This window comes from Mesoplodon bidens, assembly GCF_964165515.1.
Source record: "Mesoplodon bidens genome assembly, chromosome: 6".
In the NCBI taxonomy this organism is placed as follows: domain Eukaryota; kingdom Metazoa; phylum Chordata; class Mammalia; order Artiodactyla; family Ziphiidae; genus Mesoplodon; species Mesoplodon bidens.
In genome coordinates, this window is record NC_138162.1 from 6,444,026 (window position 1) to 6,468,819 (window position 24,794).

The 24,794-nt window shown below is 53.3% G+C and overlaps 2 protein-coding genes across 6 annotated transcripts in view; one reads left to right on the forward strand and one right to left on the reverse strand.

The window, feature by feature from the left end:
* Window positions 1–6,121, forward strand: part of FNBP1 (formin binding protein 1) — a 133,951-nt gene extending 127,830 nt beyond the window's left edge. Inside the window, exons 13-16 of the mRNA XM_081237774.1 lie at window positions 316–437; window positions 742–878; window positions 2,709–2,867; window positions 3,986–6,121. Of these exons, the coding sequence (XP_081093900.1) occupies window positions 316–437; window positions 742–878; window positions 2,709–2,867; window positions 3,986–4,017 (450 nt within the window). The 3' untranslated portion in view covers window positions 4,018–6,121. The remainder of the gene's footprint in view (window positions 1–315; window positions 438–741; window positions 879–2,708; window positions 2,868–3,985) is intronic.
* A 10,558-nt stretch (window positions 6,122–16,679) lies between these two features.
* The window catches only part of USP20 (ubiquitin specific peptidase 20), a 47,276-nt gene continuing 39,161 nt past the window's right edge, over window positions 16,680–24,794 (reverse strand). For 4 of the 5 annotated variants that reach the window (XM_081237764.1, XM_081237765.1, XM_081237768.1 and 1 more), the window contains 10 exons: window positions 24,399–24,432; window positions 24,163–24,208; window positions 23,055–23,235; window positions 22,839–22,965; window positions 22,332–22,501; window positions 22,171–22,252; window positions 21,083–21,191; window positions 20,101–20,203; window positions 18,846–18,917; window positions 16,680–18,350 (listed from right to left, as the gene is read on the reverse strand). In XM_081237764.1, the coding sequence (XP_081093890.1) occupies window positions 18,190–18,350; window positions 18,846–18,917; window positions 20,101–20,203; window positions 21,083–21,191; window positions 22,171–22,252; window positions 22,332–22,501; window positions 22,839–22,965; window positions 23,055–23,235; window positions 24,163–24,208; window positions 24,399–24,432 (1,085 nt within the window). In that variant the 3' untranslated portion in view covers window positions 16,680–18,189. The remainder of the gene's footprint in view (window positions 18,351–18,845; window positions 18,918–20,100; window positions 20,204–21,082; window positions 21,192–22,170; window positions 22,253–22,331; window positions 22,502–22,838; window positions 22,966–23,054; window positions 23,236–24,162; window positions 24,209–24,398; window positions 24,433–24,794) is intronic. The other variant, XM_081237766.1, reaches the window with a different exon arrangement.

Below are 24,794 nucleotides of genomic sequence, written 5' to 3' on the forward strand. Positions count from 1 at the left end.
TTGGAACCAGAAGGAACTAGAAGTGACTTAACCAAAATCACACAGCTGCTCAAAAAGCCCAGGAGTATAACGGAGGCTAGTGTCTTTCTGCCACATTATGAGCAGTGGCTAAATATAAGTTTGCCTGTACTTCTCCAACTCTGCCTTTGAGTACATTTATACAGTCAAGGCACACAAACTGGAGACTCTGCCCCCACGGGGTCCTTCTCCAGTCTGCTTCAATGACCAACGAGCAGCCCAAATTTGGGGCCTGAAGCCTGCATGGTCAGGCCCTCAGCTGAGCTCAGACCAGTCTTTCATGGCTTCTGTTTGCAGGCCTGGCTGGCCGAGGTTGAAGGCAGACTCCCAGCACGCAGCGAACAGGCCCGTCGGCAGAGTGGCATGTACGACGTGCAGAACGCCCCAGCCGTCAACAGCTGCGCACAGGATCGCGAGAGGTACAGTATCTGTGCAGCGCCTGCTGTTGTTTGGCTTTGTATTTATTTCTCGATTCTGGAATCAGAGACGAGCCCAAGGTACCTGTTAGATCCCAAGCGTCTGTGATGTTTCCCACGGCGCAGGTGTCTAATTCCCCGTGGATGGTGCCCGAGCCTGCGGGGTGATTGAAGACGGTCCTAGTTAAAACCGTCGGGGGATGGGGACGGGGGCGGGTTGCAAGCACGTTGCTCCCGCGGGGGCTGAATTCAAGTCCTCGCTGGGGTCAGTGGCTATAGTTGCTGTGTGTCTTGCTTTCTTGAGCAGCCCGGACGGCAGTTACACGGAGGAGCGGAGTCAGGAGAGTGAGGTCAAGGCGCTGGCCACGGATTTCGACGACGAGTTTGACGACGAGGAGTCCCTCCCTGCCATAGGGACGTGTAAAGCTCTCTACACGTTCGAAGGTAACACTGCGTGTCACCTAATGCCCCCCCTTTTCGTGAACTGTCTGAGTCACTCTGCTCTTTCTGTGATCAGGCTTTCTTTTGAAGTCATCCAGAACTTTCCCTCATTGCTCTTTTGCTCTGCCCGTGGTAGTTGTGTTTATGATTACGATCTGGTCGATGGCTGTATAGTTTACCTTTGGGTCTGTACTTTCGGACAACTTTCAGTGAGCGTCACTGAAGCAGATAGTATGGAATAACGATTACTTCATCCATTCATTCAATACTTAGAGAACTTCTGTCCCGTAAAGACCCCTGAAAGAGTGGGAGGCAGATGGTATGTTCTGGCAGCCACCTTTGGAGGAAATAAAGCAGACACACGGAGAGAGAGGGCCGCCTGCAGTATTCACCAGAGGACGGGTACAGAGTGATGGGGGATCCCCGCGAGGATGAGATCACTTCCTTAAGGGCATTTGGAGAACTCTCCGTGCTGAAGTGTGCCAGAGGCACGGGCACTGCCAGGCATGGAGCGAGGAAGGCATGGGGTTCGTATGGCTGGCGCTCAGGTGTCTTAGGTGGTAAGATGAGGGGGTAGGCGGTGCCAGTGGGGGGGACGGGTAACAGAAACATCTGGGTTTTATCTGGCAGACGTCAAGAAGCTACTGAAAGTATCTGAGCAGGTTGTTGACACAAGCAGAGCTGTACCTTGAGACATTTAGTGTATGTGTAGGATCAGTTAGAAGACAGGGAAATTGGTTAGAAAGACTAGCCTAGTGTTTCCTAAACTGATGAGTCTTGAAACGGCATCTTGCAGGATGCTGATAAGGATGATGTAAAAGAAGCAATCAGAGCTCAGATCATTTTCAGAAGCCCTGGGATAAATGGATTTCTTTACTGTAGGACTTTTTTTTTTTCTTTTGGCCACACCTCACAGCTGGCAGGATCTTAGTTCTCTGACCAGGGATTGAACCTGGGCCCCCTGCAGTGGAAGTATGGAGTCCTAACCACTGGACCACCAGGGAATTCCCTTTACTCTAGGACTTTTAGAGCCTTTAATAAACTAAGTATTCATTGTGACAAAATAAGAAAGAGAAGTACCAGGTTAAATGTTCCCGGTTTTACTTCACGTCCACACCATCCCTCTCCCCGCCGCGCCCACAGTACCGCTATTAACAGCCCCCTAAACAGTCTGCCTTTCAGGACACTGCTTGAGCGATGGCGGCTAGTCTTTTGATATTGTCTTAGCAAATGGCGTTCCGGGCCTTGATTAAGGAATGGACGCAGAGATGCTGCAGCCAATAAACAAAGAGGGGAGGAAATCACAGATGATCCCTGAAGTTGCATTCCTGGGATGATGGAGATGGCCACTGAAAGGGGAAAGTGGGAGGAGGATCTAGTTTGGGAGGAAAAACAGTGAGTCTGGGTTCACCCCTATCGCGTTCCACGTGCCCGGGTACCATCAAGGTGGAAATGGGCTTCAGGCAGAAGGCCAAGTGGAACCTTACCTCAGACGAGAGAACCAGAACAGGAGAAAGAAAAGTCGGGGTGCTGTGTAAAGAGATGTAATTGACGCCATAGGAGTACCTTCAGGGAACAGTAGAGAAGCGGACCCAAGATTTCCTCTGCGGAAAATACCTCCTGTTCTGGGAGGGAGGAACGAGAGGGCTCCCAGGAGGAGTTAGAAGAGGGTCCTAGAGAGACGCAAGGTGAGGACCTGGAAGCTTCTGTGTGGGAGGAGAGCAGAAGGGTCAGTGCATCCATCTTTTCCTACACTTGTTTCCTCGTTGCAAAGCTGTGCTCTCAACCCAGATTTGACAAGAAACCTAAAATACTCTGATATTGCTTTTTCAGGTCAGAACGAAGGAACCATTTCAGTAGTTGAAGGAGAAACACTGTACGTTATAGAGGAAGACAAAGGGGACGGGTGGACCCGCATCCGGAGAAATGAAGATGAAGAGGGTTATGTCCCCACTTCATACGTCGAAGTCTATTTGGACAAAAATGCCAAAGGTGCTAAGACTTATATTTAATACAACTTAAAAGAAACCAAAAAAACAAAAAACTTTAAAACATTGGAGTTGTTTCTCCCCACAACTATGACTGTTACAGGCAGTTCTTCAAAAGACTGGATGGGGAGCATCGCAGTTTCTTTTAGGGACGGGGTGGACTTTCAGGCATCTTACACCTGAATTTCCTGGGCTGGTTTTGACGATAATCAAGTTTCACTTGCTAATGACATTTTACTTGGAAAGCTGCCAGCTGCCAATGTACAACTGTGTCCTTTGAAATCTGATAAACATTTCTTCTTGGGCAGCATCTGTAGATAACCAAAAAGTTGCCTTCTAGCTTCTAATCCGTATTTCTGAATCTAAAAGTCCGTGCACATCCTAGGGCTGCAGAAGACCAGTTCTCTTATTTATATGTAGTATCTGCCAGAAATTGAACTACCTTAGAGTGTTACACTTTGTAACTTCATAAACTGAACTACGCTAGTTTGTTAAATTTTACAGTCATTCACTTCGAAGGAAGTCATCAATGAAGTATAGAATAAGTAAAGAATAAGATTGGTACCAAAAGTGTGTATATTTCCTTAAACATGTTTAAGATAATTGTTAGATCACCGTGTTTTCAGGTTATGTCTATATGATCCTAAACAACCAATTGAAACATGGAAAACTTTGGTCGATCAACCAGTTGATTTTTACATATGACTACTGATCTTCCTTCCTTCTGCCAATTGACAGAGTTGATCAGTTGTGCTAGTGCTGTTTAGATAAACTTACATAAAAACAGCTCACTTCATTCTGTTCTGTTGGGGGTTTTGTGGGAGGTGGAGCTGTATTCCGCTCATACGTGCCCAGGTGGGGCTGTGAATAGACCCTTGTAAGCAACTGCTTCTACACACAGACCCCAGCACGTCACTTTTCAAGGGTTTTTGGTTTGATTTCTAATCATTGGCATCTTTAAGACCCAAAGTGTGAATTTACTGAAAATTGTTTTAGAATTTCTAGCTCGTTTTATGGTTCACCATCTTAAAAGAATCTGGGTCACATGGGGATTTGCATTTTTAAATTGGCAGGATAGGTAGTGAAATTGGTGACATGCCCAATGGTTGTGCTCATTTCTAGAATCTGCCCTGAGATCACAGAGAACCAGCTAGAAGTGAGTCAGAATAAAGGTATGGGGTTGAGATTCTCTTTATTTGGCTTTGAAAATTATTTATTCATGTCCTTCCTACTCTTAAATAGGAAATGAGCTCCTTGCTTCTACACTGTGGGCTCCTTTTAGAACGTCAGATCAATTTAAAGCTGATTTTAAAACTGGCAGCAGCACATCAGGGGTCTAGGAGCTGGCAGGAGTTACGGGGGATGCTGCAGAGTCTAGCAGAAAGCTCTCTTACGTCTCCCGAGGGCCGCCAAGATGGAATTTAGTAACCTTTACTTAATGACTGTCTGATTTGTTTTGTTTTGTTTTTTTGCGGTACGCAGGCCTCTCGCTGTCGTGGTCTCTCCCGTTGCGGAGCACAGGCTCCGGACGCGCAGGCCCAACGGCCATGGCTCACGGGCCCAGCCGCTCCGCGGCATGTGGGATCCTCCCGGATCAGGGCACGAACCCGTGTCCCCTGCATCGGCAGGCGGACTCTCAACCACTGCGCCACCAGCGAAGCCCTGACTGTCTGATTTTTAAAACACTTTTTATTTTGAAATAATTACAGATTCTCAGGAAGTTGCAAAGATAGCGCAGAGAGATCCCCTACATCCAGCTTCCCCCAGTGGTTGCATCTGACACAACTGTGGCCCAAGCGGGAAACCGACCCTGGCCAGCCTGATTTTTTTTAAGTATAATTTTGTAATTCAGATTTCTTTTGCTTTATTATGCCTTTGCTGCCGTAATGTTGATAAAGCCACTCACCCTGACCCCAGACCTCTCAGGAGAATCATTTCAGTTCTTCCTTTTAGCTACGGCAGCAAGAAAGTCAGCTGACCACGGGGATTTAACGAGCAGTAGGTGGTCACAGCTTTGGGCAGGTAACCAAGTGGATCCCTAAGATATTCAAACCTAACCTTTCTATCCTGTGATGAACTCATTTCCAGACTGTGAATTATTGGAGACAGCAAACTAAGCACTGAAAAAGTCTTAAAATGAGGCAGGATAACATTAGTCTTTTAAAAGCCTGACTTGAAAAGTACGGCATTCCACGAGGTTGGTTGGTGTTGTTTTAGTTTTTCCCCTGCTCTTTCAGGAAGTAGCTCAGCTGGCTTTCGGGGATGGGACGGGCGATTTGGGCACATAAAGTATGATCAGTATTTTAGGTTGTATGCCTCAGTACCTTTACCAGGTGAATCTATGTACTAGTGACTCAACAGTGAAAGATACTTTGTAGTTTCAGGTCCATCTAGTCAATGCACAGAGGATTAGCAAAAGTCTTGATTCCCAGAGAATCACAAATTTCCGTTTCCACCCGAAGTATACTTTATGTACTTCCAACAGTTATCTGTTAAAATAAAAGTAGCAAAGTCTCAGCTTGTGTACAAAGTTTTCTCCTTTTGTTTAGAGATACACTTAGAGGTTAATAATGTATGTCGAAGCCTTCCTTCCCTGCCTTGTTTATAAATCTGTTCAGCCTGCTCCATAAACACTGCCCTCCCCTTAAGCCCATCCCAGGTGGGCGGGGCTGCTGCTTTCCAAGGCCCATAACTCAAAAGGAGTTGTTTTACTGTCAGTAATGCCAGTGCACTTTTGTGTGTGTGTGGTGTCTACCATGTGACTATTTAATAATTGCCAAAATAGTTAGACTAGAGTAAGTTCCAACTGCATTGTCAACTGAATTGTGACTGTCCTCTTTTATGGTTTTGGTTTTGTTTTTTTTAATTGCTCTCTGTGAAATATATCCATAACTGCCCCCCGCCCCAATAGATTTGTATATACTGCAATAGAAAAACTAAAAGGATTACTTGAATTCGTTGTTTTAATGTTTTACTCTTCTTTCTGTTTGTTTTATTGGTGATTCTGATGTCTAATGACCTTTTTGTTTTTGTAACCGCTGGGGGAGCCAGAAGGACGGTTACAGTGGTAGCTAGGTCCCCTGCCGGCTGATCCACACTTGAGTTTATTGTAGACACTTGGGTTCTGAGTAAGTTTTGTTTGAATATGGCCAACGTGACTGTTTCTCTCTCTCCTTACCTTACAAGAAAAGAATCTGTCTGGCACCTTTTAGTTGTACCCTCGTATCTGCCTCTCTAATAAACGTTATATTTTTCTCAGTGTTGTGTATTTTAAATGATTTTCCACCTTTCCGAGAAAATTATTCTGTGTAATCCGAGTATTTAACTCTTTCGTCTTCAATAATGGGGAATTTTCTAGCCAAATGCTATTCCAAAAAAAAAAAAAAAAAAAAATCCTACCCTTTCCCCCTTTTATATGATGACACCTCTGTTTCTCACCCTGTGTTCACCTCCGGGCTTGAGGAGTCTGTCTCCTGTTTCTCTTCCATCCCCTCAAGATGAAGAACTTTCACTGTTTATTGCTGAGTAAACGCTGAGTGACAGATTTTCCTTTTCACCAAAGACGTCGCCTTTTACTGCCAAGGAACTGAGAGTGTCAGTCGGAGGGAGAACCAGGCCTTTGGGCTCCCGGCGTCCTTCTGGGAAGCTGGTTTCTTTCTCTGTCTCAGAACTCAATTTATGAGAAAGATGAGTTCGGGTGCGTGGGTGCATCATCTCCTGGGCGGCTTCTCTTACCCCTGAAGGAAAGACTAGCTGCTCTGATTGCAGATAAAACCGTGAAAGTTCCTTATCTCCGACTCGCCCTGTGGTAACCCATTGCTCTCAAAATGCTCCCTCCCCTCCCCGCTCCCCAGGGCGGTGCAGTTTGCTCTGAGCTGCAGAGTGCCCGCCCCTGACCTGCTGCAGCCACTCTAACAGCCTTTTCCTTTCTCTGTCTTTTGTGTTGTAGATTCCTAAAGATGGTTCCGGGAGCCAGAGCCTCGGGAGAGCCTTCCCAGGAGAAACCTTCGGCCTGCTTGTCTCCACAGGCCTGGGTGCCCGCCAGCGCCTTGGGGCTCTGCTGGTGTGTGGCCCTCGGAACCTAAGCCTGAAGCGACATCCATCCCCACGTGCAGCTGCTTGCCTTTTTCTTTCTTTTCTTTTTACAGCATGTTCCTCGTAGCCTGGTTCCTCCCCTGGCTCAGCCTGGCTGCCTCTTGCGGGGAGGTCTGTCCCTGTCTTGGTCCCCGTCCAACTCGGGGCCACAGAAGGTGGCTTGACGCGTGGTCCCTCCTTCCCGGGCCTCGGCCCTCAGTCCATCTGGCGCATCCCAGCCCATCCACAATTCACACTGTGCCTTTCGTGAAAACTTTGCCACTGGTCTCCTGGGGAGACAAACCGAATCTGAACAAGGAGGGTCAGGCCTGCACCAGGTGGACTGGGCACCCAAATGTCACTCATGTGTCCCTGTGTCCTTTACGTTAGAAAATACTCTTTTCCCAAGTCCACTGGGTATTCGGTGGTCCTTTCTTGACTGTGCGTCCTCACCTCATAGTAAACAATTGGCCCTTGAAACGTTTCACAGCCTGAGAATGTCCGTGGCAGGCACTGGGGCATGTACACGCACATACACACACGTACACACATTTTTGTTTGGGGCCCTGTCTTCAGTGGCCTGGAAAAGTCCACAGCGCAAGTCAAATTCCAGCTCTTGGGCCAGGCCTGCTGCCCTGCCTGTGTCCACCTTTCACGGGGTCAAGGAAGGCCCCAGCCCACCTCCTCCCCGTTGGCCACCTGTTAATGAGAACTGCAGATCGTGAACGAGCGTCTCACCTCTGCATTAGCTCATTGCCAAGGGAAGACTCTCCCCTTTCCATGAAGTCCAAGATCCGCATCTTAGGATTCTAGTGTTTTCATCACCAAAGACCCTGTGCTTCTTGAGGTCCATCAAGTGATCCTGTGGCTACGGCTTCCACATTTTCCCACCTGCTCTCCAGGCCAAGTGGAATTAATCAAGTTTGTTTTTTGAGCTAAATTTCCTTCCTCTTATGGATCTTTGAGGAAGACATGAGGTCATGTACCCTGTGGTCACTCATGCCTTAGAGCAGCATAGCTTCTCTACTTATTCGGTGCAGAAACAGCCCAGAGAAATCACTGGCTGTGAGTTTCTGTGAGCGAGGATGCCGTCAGAAGCCCGAGGATGCCACCAGGCATCTTTCCTCTTTTGTTTGGCTTTTGGTGACCAGGAGGTCGCCTTGAGCATCCTCACTGCTTCTCAACACTTAGGAATCAAGACAAGGAAACCTTACAGGAGCCGAAGGGACAAGGACAGAAAGGACAGGTCCTGAGGGTCGGGCCTTTGTTCAGTGGTAGGAAAACGGTTCCTCTTGGCAAACCAGGGTTGACCACACACCAGCCTCTGAGAGTGGCTTAGTCAACCCTTGGTGACAAGAAACCAAGAGGGAGCAAATACCAAGGGCAAGCAGGGGAAGAGGAAGTGGCTTCAGGTTTGAGCAAGCGTGAGACACTCCCTCGCTCTTTCTTCCCCAGACTGAGCCTCTGCAGCTGTGGGCATCTGAGGGCTGCTCCGTTAACACCCAAGGGGTGGCCCCATTGTCACACACGCCTCAGTCCCATGAGAGGACTGTCTTGGCAGATGACGGTGAAGCCAGGATGCCAAAGGGCGAGGAGAGTCAGGGCCTCACCTGTGTCCCTGCAAACCGGCAGGTGCGTGGTTCCTATGGACAGTCCCAGTGGCAGGGTGACCGGGTGTCTTCAGGACCTTGTGAATCTCACCAAGTCAAGCTGCCCGCTCTTCACTCTACAAGGATGCTAAACATTTTTTAAAATCTGATTTTAGAGCCTTGGGAATGCATGTGCGTTGCATCTTTCATATTAGGGGTCAGGATAGATGAATTTCTTACAACCTAGGGGAAAAGGCATAAAGTGCAGTAATTTGTTCTTTTAATGTCTGTTAAACCCAAAATAGAATATGCTGGTATCCTCTTGTATCCCCTGTGCCTTTTTTTTCTCTGTACCACCTGCGTCCAAAAAAGAATGGATAATGAGTGTTTTTCAATGTTAACCTTGGTGTTTGCTTCTCTGACAGTCTGTGTGGCTATGGGGAAAGGGCAATGCTGTACCAGCTGGGCTTAGTAAAGGAAATAAGTTATTATAGGATAGTTGAGATATATCATTTACTCTGGGAATCCTACTGTGAAATCATCTATATATTATTATAGAGCAGTTCACATAGAGTAGAAACGTGGAATTTCCCATGTGCTTCTTTCTCAGCCTTCCCTCGTATCCACTGCCCGTCACTTCTCCACCAATGCTAGGATATTGCTGTGCCGTAAGAATAACTCATTTTTAAAGAAGCTACCCTGAAAATAACTTAAACAAAATGAAAGAGAGGAACCTGTCGCTTACCCAATTTTTCCTTTGCAGGATAGGAAAAATAAAAAGGCATGGAAAGCTGTAACGGGATTTTCCTTTGGGTTTATATCACGATCATCCTGAAGCTTTTGGGTGCGAGCAGCCTGTCTCTCCAGCAGTAGCGCAGAGGCCTCTAATGCCTTTTGGTAACATCTGTAATTACTGGGGAAAAGTTTACTGAACATGAAACAGTTATGCTGATGCCAAGTATTTTTCCAGAAATGTCGATTTCACACTTCCTAATGGCTCGGCCTCCTGTGCTTATATCAAAAAACTTTAAAAAGTGATCAAAAATTTTATTTTAACCTGGTGTTGAGCACCTTTAAACTTCTTGGTTTATCTGTGTGTGTTGCACTAATTCTACACTTTGGAGGCATTTCAGTGTTGTAAACGGCCCATTGCCATCGTAAAGGTTATGGAATTGCCCATTTGTCTCTGGAGATGGAATTAAACCAAATAAACTGCTTCCATTGGAAGGCTTATATTGACCTTGTAACTATATGTTAATCCTCTAAATGTTAAATAAAAGTGTAACTTCTGGCACGGTATCGCGGGACTGTTCTGTTGCACAAGAGGCGACCCGGGTCACAGAAGCAGTCAGAGTCCCCTGGGCTGGAGGCTGGGCTCCGATCTGCATGTCACTGATTTACTGTGTCAACCGGTGTCGTGGTGCCATCTGCTTGGGGAGGGGCCTGAGACCCAGGGAGCTCCAAATTCCAGCCCCGCCCACTGGGGGAAACCGTCAGAGACCTCAGTGATGTGGGATTCGGTTGATTCAGTGCAGGGATTTGGGGAGGCTCCTTAGGTCCAGGCCATTTTTTGTGCATGCAAATTCAGCTGGCAGCTACTCTGGGGTCTCGGGGACCCTACTGTGGGGACTGAGGGGCCGGGAAATCGCAGCGGGCTTGCGTTTCATTGGCGGTCTGGTGTCACGAGTGCTCAAGCCCACCCTCTCCTTGGCAGCTTGGCTGGAATAATCACTGGTTTCTGTGAGGCCACGGACAGCGTGCAGCGTTTAAGGGTGAGGGCCTCGTGCCTGCGCCAAGCGGCTGCATGCAGCCGGAGGGAGGACCTCTCCATACCCTGAGTTGAAAATCTCACCCCGGGCTTTGGGGGGAAGACTGGTTCGTGCCCACACCTCTTTGTTTCCTAAGGCTCTTCAGAGCTGATTTAGGAAGACAGTTGTTGAGGGAGTGAAATATTAAGTGAGCAGGGCGGCCTAATGCCAAGTGCCACTCGCTTGCGGAGGGGTGGGAGGTGAGGCCACCCGTAAGGGGCCAGGCCTCGCTGCGGCCGCGGCCTCCTCCCACAGACGCGTGTGACTGGCCTTTCAAGCAAGAGCTTCGCCAAGTACCCAGCCAAGTCTGCTGCCGTCGGTCCTGGGGAGGATGGTGTCCAGCAGCCAAGGCCTCCAAACAATCCAGTCGGGGTTCTCAGCAGGAGACGGGATGGTCAAGGGAACTAGGTGGCTCTACGACCGTCCTACTGAGGCCCTCTTGTCCAGGTTGTCAGCAAAAGGTTAATCTGGGAAGAATGTCTCCAGCATGTTCTTTCTGGGCTTTTATCAATATTTGGGGACTAATCTCTAACAGTCGGTAAGAGAAAGAATGTCTCCCTCTGTTTCACGTAGAACCTTCCCCCCTGCAGGACCCCGCCATCGTGAGGGGCTGGGAGCTGGGTCTGAATAGGGCGCGTGTCCCCACCTCCCTGGGCCTCAGTTTCCCCAGTAGTGGGGAAAACACTTGGTGGACGCCACCTCCACAGCCACAGATCTTAGCTGTCAGCTCTGATTCCGAGCTCCCTCCCGGCTCCGTGATGGAGCCTGTGTTGTTCTGATTCGGGGACAGAGTTCACGGCTGGCACCTCTGTGACCTTACACGGCGCTCGCGGGTCTGAAACACTGAACCGCCTCCCAGCTTGGCCCGTCTTTACGCACCTACTTGGTTCAAGCGTTTGGGGAGGTGACGCCTCACCCCATCGCACACGGAAACCAGCGGCGGCAGCGCAGTATGTGCTGCGGTCAGTTAGTTGGTTTCCCGGTGTGCTCCCGAAGGCAGCCTCTGTAAGCGCACAAACCCCTGACTCAGACCCGTCGGTCAGGCTCCTCCGGTAGGTCTGGGAATCTCAGCATCCGCCCTGCTCGGCCCCGCCTCTCCCCCGCTCCCCACCTGCCGGCCACGCCCATGCCACGCCCACCACCCCACCCCCGCCCGCCGCCGCCGCTGCGCAGAGGCGCTGGCGACCCCTAGTGGGAGAGAAGCCGGCGGGCGAGGAGGGAAGGACGAAGGTCCCCAGCAGGGTGACCAGGAAGGAAATGGAAGTGGGCAGAGGCAGGGGGATTCGAGTATGCCGTCACTTTTTAAACTAAAGCAAAAGAGATCTCTGGAATTGTGCGATCCACGGGACAGCAAGAGATGGATGGTGCGGGTCTGAGTGAGGGCCCACCTGGCCTGGAGGGGGTCTCTCTTCCTCTTCCCTGGCCTCTGCTGGCCTTTTCTGAGAAGGGGAGGCATAAGCCTTGTTGCCAGCGCCCTCTGAGACTGGGGATTAACGCGCAAACGCTGCAAACGGCACTTCGCACGCACTTCGCACTTCGCAGCCTCTTTGAGAGCGCCAGGGGCCGTTTCTCCGGAGCTGCGTGCATTAGGCCCTGACTTAAACGCTGTCTCTGTCCAGACGGTACAGTGAGTGCCATTTACTTAAATGACCTCCCATTAGCTGGAGACGCCGCTGAGCCACAGAAGGTACAGCATAAACTGAGAATGGCCGGCCCCCAACGTGGCTTTGTCCTCAGAGCTAAGGGACCAAAAGCCGCGGGAGGAAACGGGGATTTCCTCATTTTCCTCTGTTGGTCCCCGGAAGCAGCGGGGGCGGGGAGGATCCCCTGGGTGCTGCGGCATTCTGCCCTGGGAGCCTCGTGCCCCTCACGGGGTGCACATCCTCCCACACGCCAGGCCAAGAGCCCTGCCCGCAGTTCGGGCTCTCCAAACAGCCCTCAGCTGGGCTGCTCGCTGGTGTCAGGTCCGAGCAAGGCCTGGAGGCTGCATCCCAACACGTCCCTAGGGCAGCCTTCCAGGACACACTTTGTCCAAAATGAGGACGACTCTTTTTCCCAGCTTTTCCCAAGGGCATCAATTTCTTCTGCACCCTGTGCCTTTGCTACGACCAACGGGGCCTCTCTCTGCTGTAGGTAAAGGTGTCGTAGGGAAGAGGGCCAGAGGGAGGTATGATTCCAAAACACCATTTGCTTCCCCAGAGGCTCTCTGGGGCTCAAAATGAGGTCGTGAAAGACTCGCAGGATAATTTACGTTTGCACATAATTCCAACTAGAACAAAGGTAGGAAGCTACACTCCTGGGGTGGCTGCACCTTGCAGATGTTTTTTGTTTGGTTTTGTTTCCTCCCTGCCACACCGTGCAGCACGTGGGATCCTAGTTCCCCCACCAGGGATTGAACCCGTGCCCCCTGCCTTGGAAGCGCGGAGTCTTATCCACTGGACCACCAGGGAATGTACTTTCTGATGCAGCTTTGTCAGCAGAAGCACAGACAGGTGGAAAGGCCTGCAGACACACGTGGCCTACAAACTCCCCAGTCTGCCGGCTGGCTTGTGACTCTAAAAGGTGTCGCTGGATCGAGGCCCGGGCCAGCCTGGAGGAGAAGCCCGACCACGGGACGGCACGTGGGAGAGAGGACACAGAGGCGGCCTCCCCTGCCGCCCAGCGCTGCCTGTCGCCGCTCGTCTGTGACTGGAGGTGAACAACCACACGCTCCTGTCCTGTCTTCACATGCCAGCATCTCGGCCGAGCCACTGACAAGCCTGGTTATTTCAAGGGAAAGTATAGAGGAAACATCTTAAGGCCAACTGGTGCCTACCTCTCTCTCTCACCTTCCTGTAGTACATACAACAAGTGAATGTCTCCAAACCTCCGGATCAAGCAACCCTCCAGACAAAGCTTTCCCGTCCCCATCTTCCATGTTTAACAGGAAAAGCCAATCACAAAATTTGTACCATGGGATCCAACATTTGAATGTGAGCAAAGCTAAAATGATGCTCAGACACACACGTATGTTGTGAAACTATAAAGAAAAGTGAGGGCTGAAGGAAACGCAGGGAAGGAGCTTCCTCTGGGGTGGGCAGGGGGTCAGTGATCAGGAGGCCCCGAAGGGGCTTCAGTGGAACTGGTAACAGTCCTACCTAGGGGCGGGTATCTGTCACCTGTTTTATCACTCTGTGTTGAACCTGTTTCTGCACATGCATGTCTGATGGGATTTCACAAGTAAATGTTTAAAGTCACACATAAAATCTCAAGTTCCCCTCTCCCCTCCAAACCCCCAAAGCATAAACAGAACCAACCAAAACCACAGGGACCGTAAACCACTAGCATCACTAAATGTGGGGGAGTTCCCGATGCCAGACACCAGCAACCACGATGCTGGGATGGAGGTGTCAACATCAGCCGTCAGGGGAGGAAAGGGAAAGGGTACCCGCAGTGCAGCCCTCGTAGGGTCCAGAGAGGGGAGCCCTGCTCTGAGGCTGCTCTGAGCAGCCGGGAGGCACCAAGTCCGTGGTGGGATGCCAGGAGGGGAGCGGCCTGTGGGCTGTGCTGGCCTCATCCCCCGAGCACATCTGGCCCCCCTTCTCTGGGGCCGGGGCTGTGGTTCCAGGAAAGGAAAGACACAGGCCGACGGGTGTTTAAAGCAGCTCGGCCTCCACTTCCTCCTGAAGCCTCTGGATGAGCTGACTCTCGGGGAGCCATGCAAAGCCCCCCGTGGTGACTGGTCATTTGTCACATTAATTTTTTTTTGATGGTCCATCGTATTGATTTGGCTTCTGAACAATGACCATCTGCAAGTTCCTCTGAGTTCATGATTTATCTGAGTCCTTTTTACAATTTATATTTTTCTTAAGTAACTGAGACTAAACAAATGCCTTCGTTCTAGAAATTTTAGTAATACTGTCATCTAGAAACAGGTAAAAATATTGCTGCTGCATTGACATTAGTTACCACAGCCATCTTCAAGCAGCACTTTAAAATTTAATTCCTGTTCATAGGACAGTAAAAACGTTAGGCAAGAGACAATTTTTCAATATCACTACTGCAATGTAATATGTATAAACCAGATGCTTTAAGCCATGAAACAAATGCAGACTTTCTTTTCCCTGGAATATAAATAGGCTTCTAGGCTTACTCTATTCAGTAGTAAGAGTTTAAGTGATTTTCTCCCAAAGCCCTGAAACGAAAACATACTCTTTATCTTCATCGTCCGTAACATTGTTTTGTGTATCTAGTTTTCAGTACCAGAAGGCCGTAAACTTTGCATTAGCAATCTAACTCACAATAAAAGCTTTTATAAGCATTTGAAATAGAGTGAAATATTAATTCTTGTCTGATATCACTGGGCTGTACTATACATAGTTCCATATAAGTTAAACAAGAAATCTGACCCTTGTAAAAATGCTTAAGTGTAAAGAGGGTTTAAATAAGAAATAAACATCAAGGTCTGTCGTGATTAAGCTACATTCTAAAAAAGCACCAACAGATTACAATAGGGTGACATGATTTTCATTTTTAAGTTCAGTGAAAAGTGCATATACTGTTTTTACTCTTAAACACAAGTGGTTTATACTGAATCAGGAATGCTAGCCCCAAGAAAGACATGAACATAGAATGGTCTTATCCAATTTCAGTATTATTTCTGTAGTAATGTGAATAGAATCCAACCACTGCTTGGGCAACCTTAGGAGAAAGCAAGCCTAAGAGATGAAGACATTTACACCTTTTAATTATACTGTTACCTTATAAAAATGTGAGGTTCAACATTTGTTTCCCTAAAAGCAAAGCACTAAACAGTCTCCAGTACAGTAACCTAGCTGATAGTTAAGATGTGTTTAAAATGTATGTAGGACCTTTAAGGCTAGAACACGTCAAGGAGTTTTTCTGAATTACGTATATTCAGATGATGCTGTTATAATTCAAGCTGAACAACAACAACAAAATCTTGATAAAACAGGAAATGGGAGAAATAAAAACTGGTTTCTGAACCAAATGTGTACCATCTCACAGGAGAGTGAATCACTGGGAAACGGAGGCATGGAGTAGATAAGCTCCATGTGAAGAAAGCTGCACACAGGAATTCAAGAGTTACAGTACACACTCTTTTTTTGTTTTTTAAATATATAGGCTCAAAAAACTGTTCTATCAGGTTTTTTTAATAGCACATCTTTTGGGGCTTCCCTGGTGGCACAGTGGTTAAGAATCTGCCTGCCGGGCTTCCCTGGTGGCGCAGTGGTTGGGAATCTGCCTGCCAAGGCAGGGGACACGGGTTCGAGCCCTGGTCTGGGAAGATCCCACATGCCGCGGAACAACTAAGCCCGTGAGCCACAACTACTGAGCCTGCGCGTCTGGAGCCTGTGCTCCGCAGCAAGAGAGGCCACGACAGTGAGAGGCCCGCGCACCGCGATTAAGAGCGGCCCCCGCTCGCAGCAACTGGAGAAAGCCCTCGCACAGAAACGAAGACCCAACACAGCCAAAAATAAATAAACAAATTTATTTAAAAAAAACAAAAAAAACAACAAAAAAGAATCTGCCTGCCAATGCAGGGGACACAGGTTCGAGCCCTGGTCCAGGAAGATCCCACATGCCGCGGAACAACCAAGCCCGTGTGCCACAACTACTGAGCCTGCGCTCTAGAGCCCGTGAGCCACAACTACTGAGCCCTCGCTCCTAGAGCCCGTGCTCCGCAACAAGAGAAGCCACTGCAATGAGAAGCCCGTGCACTGCAACGAAGAGTAGCCCCCGCTCGCCACAACTAGAGAAAGCCCGCGCACAGCAACAAAGACCCGACGCAGCCAAAGATAAATAAATAAATAAATTTACATATATTAAAAAAAGCACATCTTTTTAAAATAAATTCTCACTTTTCATTCCAGAAAATGTAAGAAGCAGTTTGCAAGAATTCATGCAAACATGTTTCTCTAAGGCCATGAACTGGTTTGCTAAGTTGCATTATTTTATTCAAGTAAAAAGCCCTTCTAGAATAAGGGCTCTGTAAAGGAAGCCAATCGCCTTCAACTCCAGGGCCTGCACACTTGTAAGGACCTCTATCGCTCTGAAAGCCAAAAGGGAGCATGCTCATTTGAGCATTAGCAATATGGTTTCTATCTGCATTTTTAAAAATCGAATGCATGTTAAGTTTTTCTGGCAGATTCTTTTTGTATGTTACAAAACGAAAAAGCAAAAGCTTAGAGTAAGAATCCTTTTTTCTTAGAAAGGTCAAACATTAATCACCGCGGCTCCACCGCCCTCCCCCATGACCCTCCCCCACGGCAGCCAGCTTCCCTCTCCCTCCAGGAACAGAACTAACTGCGGCGGGTGCAGAGACGAGAGCATGGGCTGTGGGGAACGTTACATATTTATTATGACATTCTGAGCACAAACTAGACGGCGCAGACGTGGGGCGAGATGACAACCTGCACAGCGGAGTCTACGTCACAAACAGTGCAACATGCAACCGCCGGGCTCTGCATGGGGGTCGCCGCTGGTGCCAGCAGCAACTTCCAAAGGACTGTGGCAAACGTCCAGAAATCCCAGCAGCGGCTTGTTCTTCGATCTTATGCTGCCCCGGTGGAGAAGGAAACAGATCCGGGTGAAAGGAGATCACAGAAATGAGTGAGACGTGAGAGCTTCAGGGGCTCCGCCAGAACCGCCTGCTGCAAGTTCCACTGACATCTGCTTCTATGGAGGCTGAGGGCCACGGTATCTGGGGGGTTTGGTCCCGGGACCCCTTTCCCACCCCCCCTTTCACTTTGGCCCTGACGAGGTGAGCACTGGCCACGGCTGTTTTGTCCAGGGGCTTCAGTGCCACCTCGCTGTGCTCGGAGGTCCCAGCCCCCCAGCAGTGGCCTCGCTCAGCATCCAGAAGACGCACTTCCGGGACCCACGCGTACGAGCCGGCCCAGGGGCCCTGTGCAGCTCAGTGTCGGGGAGAAATGTCAGCCCCCCGGGGAAGCTGCATCAGCAGCAAACATAGCAACGCGAGGTATTTCTGTTTCATCATCTGGGTCCCTGGCAGGGGCAAATGACAGCCAATCCACAGGGCCAGCTCAGCAGCACAGGGTGCGAGGGGACCAGCTGCCTCCAGAAATGAGCTCCACTGACAGAAAACCAACCCCGCCCTCGGGTCCCAATCACAAACGTGTCCGGAGTCATTAGTCTGCACGAAAAACATCGAGAGCCGCCCAGGATTCAGGAGACCTCTGTGACGACCGGGAGGTGCGGGGGCGAAGCGGGGCCTCGGGAGGACCAGGCCCAGGGGCCAGCGGCAGCACCCGCACTGCCGAGTGCTTGGCACCCTGCTCGCGGCTCTGACCGTCGACCGTGACTCAGGTGCTGGACCAGGAGCCCGTGGGAAACGCCTGCGGAGCGGCAGCCACTCCCCGACCCTCTGTCCCAAGGCCATGGCCCCTGACTGAGGGTCCAGGGACAAAAGCTGGGCCCGAGCTAGCGAGAGGGCAGGTTTGGGGACACAACGACGGCAGTGACACGAGGGCACTGCCGAGACAAAGACCCGAGTTAACGTCGCAGAGCCTTGGTCGTTTAACAAGCCTGAAGTGGATGTATTTTCTAGTTGCAGCATTACTCACTGTGAACCAAAACAACTTTTCTGCCTCTTTACACATCTGGGTTTCCAGAGCGGCCGGCCTCTCTTCCGGGTACAGACGCCCCCTCCGCAGGGAGGAGGGCAAAGGCGGGGGGCCTGTGGGGACACCCGGGTCATCAGCCGGCGGGGGCCTCGTGAAGGTCCTTCCAAGCAGCCTCAGGGCAGGTGTGTGCAGGGCGCTCTTCCAACACGTGAGGGACACGAGAGGGTCTCCGCGGGGGGAGGAGAGGACTTACAGACGGGCCCACTGAGTCACACGGCCCGGGTCTCGGCTTCGATTTTCTGCTCCCCGTGCAAGCTCTCCGGGTCCTGGAGCTGGGCCACACTCTGGCGGAGGGCGATCTCAGGGCCGCCGCCATACAGGTTATTCAGGTACACCCAGGTCTCCTCTGAGATCTGCCCGTAGTCAGCTCCTGCAGGGCCCGAGAGGCTACCGGTCAGGCTGGGCTCACCCTCGCCCCCTCGCTGAAGCCACCGTCTTGGCCGTGGGGGGTCTGGGAGGGCCAGGCCCCAATGGGGATGGAGGGCAACCATGGGCTTCCGTGCAAAGCTGTAAATGGGAATCCTGGGATTTTCCAGGGGAATGCCCATTCTCTGAGGACCCTAGAGGGCACTACGATGGCTGCAGCCCCTCATTTCCCAGGGGGTGGGGTTCACGCCAAAGGGCAGGCAGGTGAGGTGGTGGAGTGGGGAGAGGGCGTGGGTAGGGGCACAGGGGCTGTGGGAACCACACAGAGGCCGAGCACCTTGGCCCATCTGCTCGAGTCTGGGACCTGGACACGCACAGATGTCACAGCCTGACTCAGACAGGTGGCAAGGGGGCGCCTGGTGAGACCGGCAAGCCAGGAGGGGCAGAGGGGAGCCGGGCTGGCTTGGGAGGCCAGGGCTGGGGCTGGTGAGACTCTCACCCTGCTTCAGTTGGATGTGGCCGCTTCCTTTGACTTGTGCGATCCTGCTGTTGTCAATGGGCCCGGGGGGCTCTGGAACAGACAGGGCTCAGGCTCAGTGCCTCTGGGCTTCTGCAGCAACTGGAAGAAAGCCCAGTCCCCTCCTCCGCCACAGCCTTCCACCCCTCAACAGATACGAGCCATTCTCAAAGTGTGCCACCGACACCTGTGATCCCGGAGAGGCTGTCCTGGGCCCAAGGAGTCAGTGTGAAGCTCTCACGGGCTGAGGTGCTTAGGGCACCAAATGTTCATCTCCACGAGTCTGAGAGCCAGAAGGGACTGTGGCATCCCTGGACCCAGCAGAGGGAGTTTTGAGGACTCGCACCCTAGTTTCAGACCTTAGCATGGGGGGGGGGGTAGGGTAGCTGCCCAGTGCCAGGTGGACACTGTCCTAATCTGATGGCAGCTGTGCTTACTGAGCATCCTTCCCACGCGCCCCACTAGCTCAACCCTCAACAACTGGGTGAGGTGAGGCAGGCGACGTGACCGCCCAGCTCAGCGCTGGCAGAAGGCAGAGCCAGGGCCCGAGGTGGGGCTGCGACTCTGGAGCCGGGTTCTTGATCGACCGCAGCCACTAGGGAGGCCCCTCCCCCTTCCCGCGTCCTGGTGCTTATGCTCCAAAGGGCAGATGTCCAGTGCGCAGAAGCTCCTGGCTCTGCTGACCCCGCCAGGCTCCAAAGCCTGGCCTGGGAGCCGAGTGTGGGACTCGGGGGCGGTGAGGGTGGCCGCATGCAGGCCGCGGCTCGGGCTCAGCTGTTCCCTGCCGGGGACCGTGAGGGACTCTGGGAGCGGCCCTCTGCTGGGGCCTGTTTCCACACCTCTGTAAAGCGAGCGATCAGAGGACATGGTGTCCAAGTCCTTTCCTAAGAGTCTGAAGCCATCTGTCAACTAAAATCTATTATTTAGGGCAACAGAGTCCCCAAGGGAAAGGGCCTGGCAGGAGGGAAGAGCAGCCACCCCTGGGCACCTGCAGACAGAGGGTAAGGGGCGGAGCCAGATGGCTTCTGTCCTGCTGCAGTGAGGAGGCCTGGCCAGGGTGAGGACAGCGCTCCTGCCCAGAGGGCGCGTGCCTGAAGGGGTGACACCGAAAACCTGCCGGGCAGGCACAGATCCTGGGCGCCCCACCTCTGCCTCCTGGGACACTCCCAGCAGTCGGCAGCCCCCAGGCCCCTCCTGGTGTGGGGGGTGGCAGGCACGTGCCATCTGACTCACTCACCGTTGTCCTTGCCCTTGACGAAGGCCTCCCACTCCCGGAACCACTGCATGCTGATGCAGTAGATGACACTGGGCGACTCCTCGGCCTGGAACGCCTTGTTCAGCTGGGCGGGGCCGAGGGGAGGGTCAGCGTGACTATCCAACTCCCCACTGGTCAGTCCCCACCCCGGACTCTTACCAAACACTAGATACTCAGAGAAAGTTTCGAACGCACAGACGAGTTCAAAGAAAAGAAACATCCCCCACGGTCCCACCACTCAGATGACTGCTGCTAGCATTTGGGTGAATCTCTTGTTAATAACTTTTCAAAAAGCCACTTGAGATCAGACGGTAGATGCTGTTCCCCCCCCAACTTAATAGAACGTGTCCCCTGCTCACTCCTTAACTGGTCTGACGTCTCATATTTAATGACCACAAAGCAGGGTATCTAACAGTCCAACCCTGGACTGTTGAACGACGGAGGGTCCCCGAGTCCCCCTGCTTTGAGCAGCACCAGGGGCCTCAGTCCTCACACACCCCCATGTCCCCTGCAGAAGTCCCCTTCCTTAAAATGGGGTCATGCTGGGTCCTATCTTGCAACTTGCTTTTTTCACTTGATGCACCTTTCCGTGTCAGTTTGTAGAGCCCAGTGGTTCCCAAAGCGGGGCGTGCGGGGGGGACTCTGCCCCCAGGGGGCACCCGCCCATGTCTGGAGGTCATTTTTGTTGTCACTGGCATCGAGTGGGTGGAGGTCAGGGATGCTGCTAAACATCCTACAACCCGCACAATGAAGAACCATCCGGCCCCTAACGGCAGCACTTATCCCTTTACCAGCTGCCTAACAGCCTCCAGCAGAGGGACCTGAACTCGCTAAGCCCGACCCCCTTCCGCCAGTGAAACTCTTCAATGTCAGGCCAGGCCTCGGGCCGCCCTGATTCTTCCAAACAGAGCCTGACTGCACTCAGCCCCCCGGCTCTTCCGCGCCCACCCCCTTCCCCAGGCACCTTGATGAAGGTGTCAATCTCGATCCGCCTGCGCTTGGCCAGCGCCTCGATCTCCACCTGGCAGATGGAGCACACGTACAGATGGTTCACGGCAGGGCCGCCCCCAAACCTGCACCAGGGCGGGAGGTGCAGAGAGAGAGGGAGTCACGAACCCTGAGGGGAGGCCCCCGTGGGGAAGGCAGCAGAGAACCTGCGGGAGAGCTAGGCTCCCTGATGCTGCCCTGGCCCAGCCACTGGGCCCCTGGGCACCCTATGCACGGCCTGTTTACTTGTCGCGTCTGCCTCCCTTGATGGGCACGGCTACCTGCGCACCTGAGCACCCACGGCACCCGGCACAGTGCCCGCCGCAGGGGAGCCTCACAGATGTGCTCAATGGGCAGGAGCCATGGCGGCCAAAGCCTGCCTGGCCTGATTCTAAGGACGGCATCAACGGGAGGCTGCACATCCTTCTGCGGGGGGCTCCCCCCACAGGACCTGGGGATGCCGCTCCCTGTGGAGTTCTGACCCATCCGCCAACCACAGGGCACAGGCCGTGCCTGAGCTGTGAGTGGGTGAAGCAAAGCCAGTCCAGCGAGTCTCCCCAGCCTCTCCTTCCCCGCCCGTCTGACCACCCCCTCGGCCGCGACACAGCCGGCCTCCCGGATCCAGAGTGACCCGAGCCCGGCCAGGGGCTCACCCCTCAACGACAGAGTCACACGCTCTGGGTCTTGACGGACTTGAACCTGGAAGGCCCCAGGAAGCACACGCCCCCGGCCCCCTGAGCCAGGCACGGGGTTGGGGAGAGACACCGCCCAGGCTGCCCGGCGGCCAGCAGCCCGACTGTCTGCGAGAGGGACCAATACCCTGCTTTGGCTTGACCAGTTTTCCGTCCCCTGTGACTGGGAGGGTCTGGCTGGATGCCCCCAAAGGCGGGCATCTTTTCCGATGCAGACAAGGCTGCCAGGGGCACCCCACAACTGCTTGCGTGCTGTCCTGCTGCCTGAGTGAGCGCAGCGTGGGGTCACGGAGGCATCCCCCCACCTGGCCCCGCCTCCCGCCCAGCTGAGTGCCCGGCCTGGACGGCAGAGGCCGGCCGCGGCCGCTGGTACCTGTTGTAGAGGTGCTCCCAGACGCTCTGGGGCAGGATCACCACCAGGTCGTCGATGTAGTGGTATTTGTTGGGCGGGATGCCTGCGGAGGAAGGCACAGGATGGAGAGCTGGGGCGCGGCCCACCCGCCCCGTGGCCCATCGCAGAGAAGGCGACCTCACCTCCGTGGGAGCAGAGGAAGGTATGGTTGGTGATGGGCCCCGGCTCGGCGAAGGTGTTGAACTTGTTGAGCCATTCCCGGGACACGTAGAACCGCAGCAGGCTGGGCTCCCGCATGGCGGCCAGGGACACCACCTGCTGCCGCTCCCGCACGGCCTCCTCGCTGCTCTTCCTGGGGCGGCGGCGTTGGGGTGGGGGCACATCAGGAGCCGCAGCCACGCCCCATGCAGGAAAGCCCCGCCTCCCGGACCCCGCAGCATCCCTCCGCCGCCCCTGCCAGAGTGGCGGCCGCCATCACCTCCCACCGGGACCACCGGAGAAAACCCAACTCGGCTACTTGGGTTTCCAGCTTTCCCACCAGCGGCCAGCGGGCTCTTTCTTAAAAACCCAACTCCTTACTCCTCCCTGGCCTAAAGCCCTCGCAGGCGCCACCACCCCGACCTGCACCGGCTGAAGTCCTGGGGCGCAGGCGCGGTCCCTCAGCCCCGCACGCGCTGCCCGGGCCCCACCTGTAGAAGAGCACGTAGGCCTCGGCGTTCTGCACCACTGTCTCGTGAACCTCGGTGACGTACTGGTCGTCGAACTCATACCACTGCCCGTTGATCACGTTCTGGCAGTAGGCGATGTAGTGGCCACCTGCGGCCGGAGAGGCAGGGGTGACAAACACCCTAGGGCCGGGGTAGGGCCGGGGTGGGGCCGGGGTGGGGCCGGGTGGCTGCACTCACTGCCTGCCGTGCCGTGGTGGCAGATGACCGAGAGGAGGTCGTAGGTGGTGATCTGGGACGTGCACTCCTTGGCGAGGAAGGGGCGCAGGTCAAGTCCCTCCAGGGGGAAGGAGACGTGGCTGCTGATTTTGAATGAGTACATCACCTCGTGTCGAAAGCGCTTCAGGTGAATGCACAGGATCTGGGGGGAAGGAGGGGAGGTGCCAGTCACTCCGGGGCTGGCCAGGGCCCTGGGACCCCTGGTAACCTGACGGGGGCCTCGGAGCAGGGCTCTGGGACACCCACTAGTCCGCTGTTTGACCCACTCAGGCCCTGTCACCCAGGGGAAGACAAGAAACGTAGCGGCTAGAGCCTTCCGGAGACCCAGGCGAACTGAGGGCCCCGCCCTTGACTCTGAATACACTTAAGAACCACGCGTGGGAGCCGGGCCAGGCCAGCTTTCAGGGATAAAGGCAGACGTGACAACAGAGCTGAGCTGCACTAACGGGACTGGCGGTCAGGATGCGCTGTCCCCGAGCACTGGGCTGGTCTGTACAGGAAGCTGGCACTGGCCCGTCGAGCTGACCATCCCAAGAACTCTGGCCACCAGTTCTGTGGGCGCCGACTTGTAGGAGGCTTCTCCGCCAAGGCTCCCCAGACCTGCTCAGCCCAGCCTGGCACCCGCGTCGGGCCACACTCCTCTCGTTGCAGCCACAAGCCCCGGCCAAGCCCGCTTCTGCTTTGGGGTTTTGCCCACCTGTTCTTTCCCCGCTCTCCTTCCACCAGGCCGACCCCTGCCTATGTCCTCAGGCCCCACTCAGATGCCACTTCCTCGGAAAGGCACTCCCAACAGCCCCGCCTACGCTTCACTCCAGACGGTGCCCTCGGCGCCCCACACCTGCCTCCCGCCCACACGAGACGTGCTGAGGGATGAAGGAGCCGGGCTCCAAGCTACACACCGAGCAACAAGCCTCCCCACCAGCCAGACCCTCCCGGGGGGTCGCCCAGCCAGAGCAGCAGTCTCCACGGGCCTCCTGAGTCCGGGAGGGGGTCGGCCTCTGCCCTGCACGGCACCGCTCGGGGGGGAGAAGGCCCGGCAGGCAGAGGTGGCGGGAGGCTGCCCACTCACCTCTGGCAACCGCAGGACCTTACAGTACTTCACGCCGTTGCGCAGCCTGGGAGCAGAGAGTGGGGGACGTGAGCGTCCCAGGGAGGGGGCTGGCAGGCAGGGGAGCACCCCTCCCACCCAGCTCACTCTGTGAGGTCAAGCTATCTGGGGGAGCCCGGGGGAAGTACGTGGAACACAGATGGACCACAGATGGAAACGGGAAGTCGGGGAGAAGCCTCTAGAACGCACACACTTACTTTTTACACCGTTCACAGCTATACATGTTGTCACCTAGGGCAGTAAAATACAGAGACAAAGGTTAGCAGGGATGGAAAATGGGGGAGAAGGGCACATAATGACTTATGCTTTAGAAATAAAACCACAACATGCTGACTACAAGAGACTCACTTTAGCTTCAAGGACACACAGAGGCTGAAAGTGAAGGGATGGAAAAATATATTCCATGCAGTGGTAACCAGAAGAGAGCAGGAGTGGCTGTACTTGTATCAGATAAAATACACTTTCAGCCAAAATCAGTTACAAGAGACAAGGAGGGTCACCCCACAGTGATAAAGGGGTCAATTCATCAACAGGATGTAACCATTGTGAATATATAGGCAGCCAACATTGGAGCACCTGAATATTAAAGCACA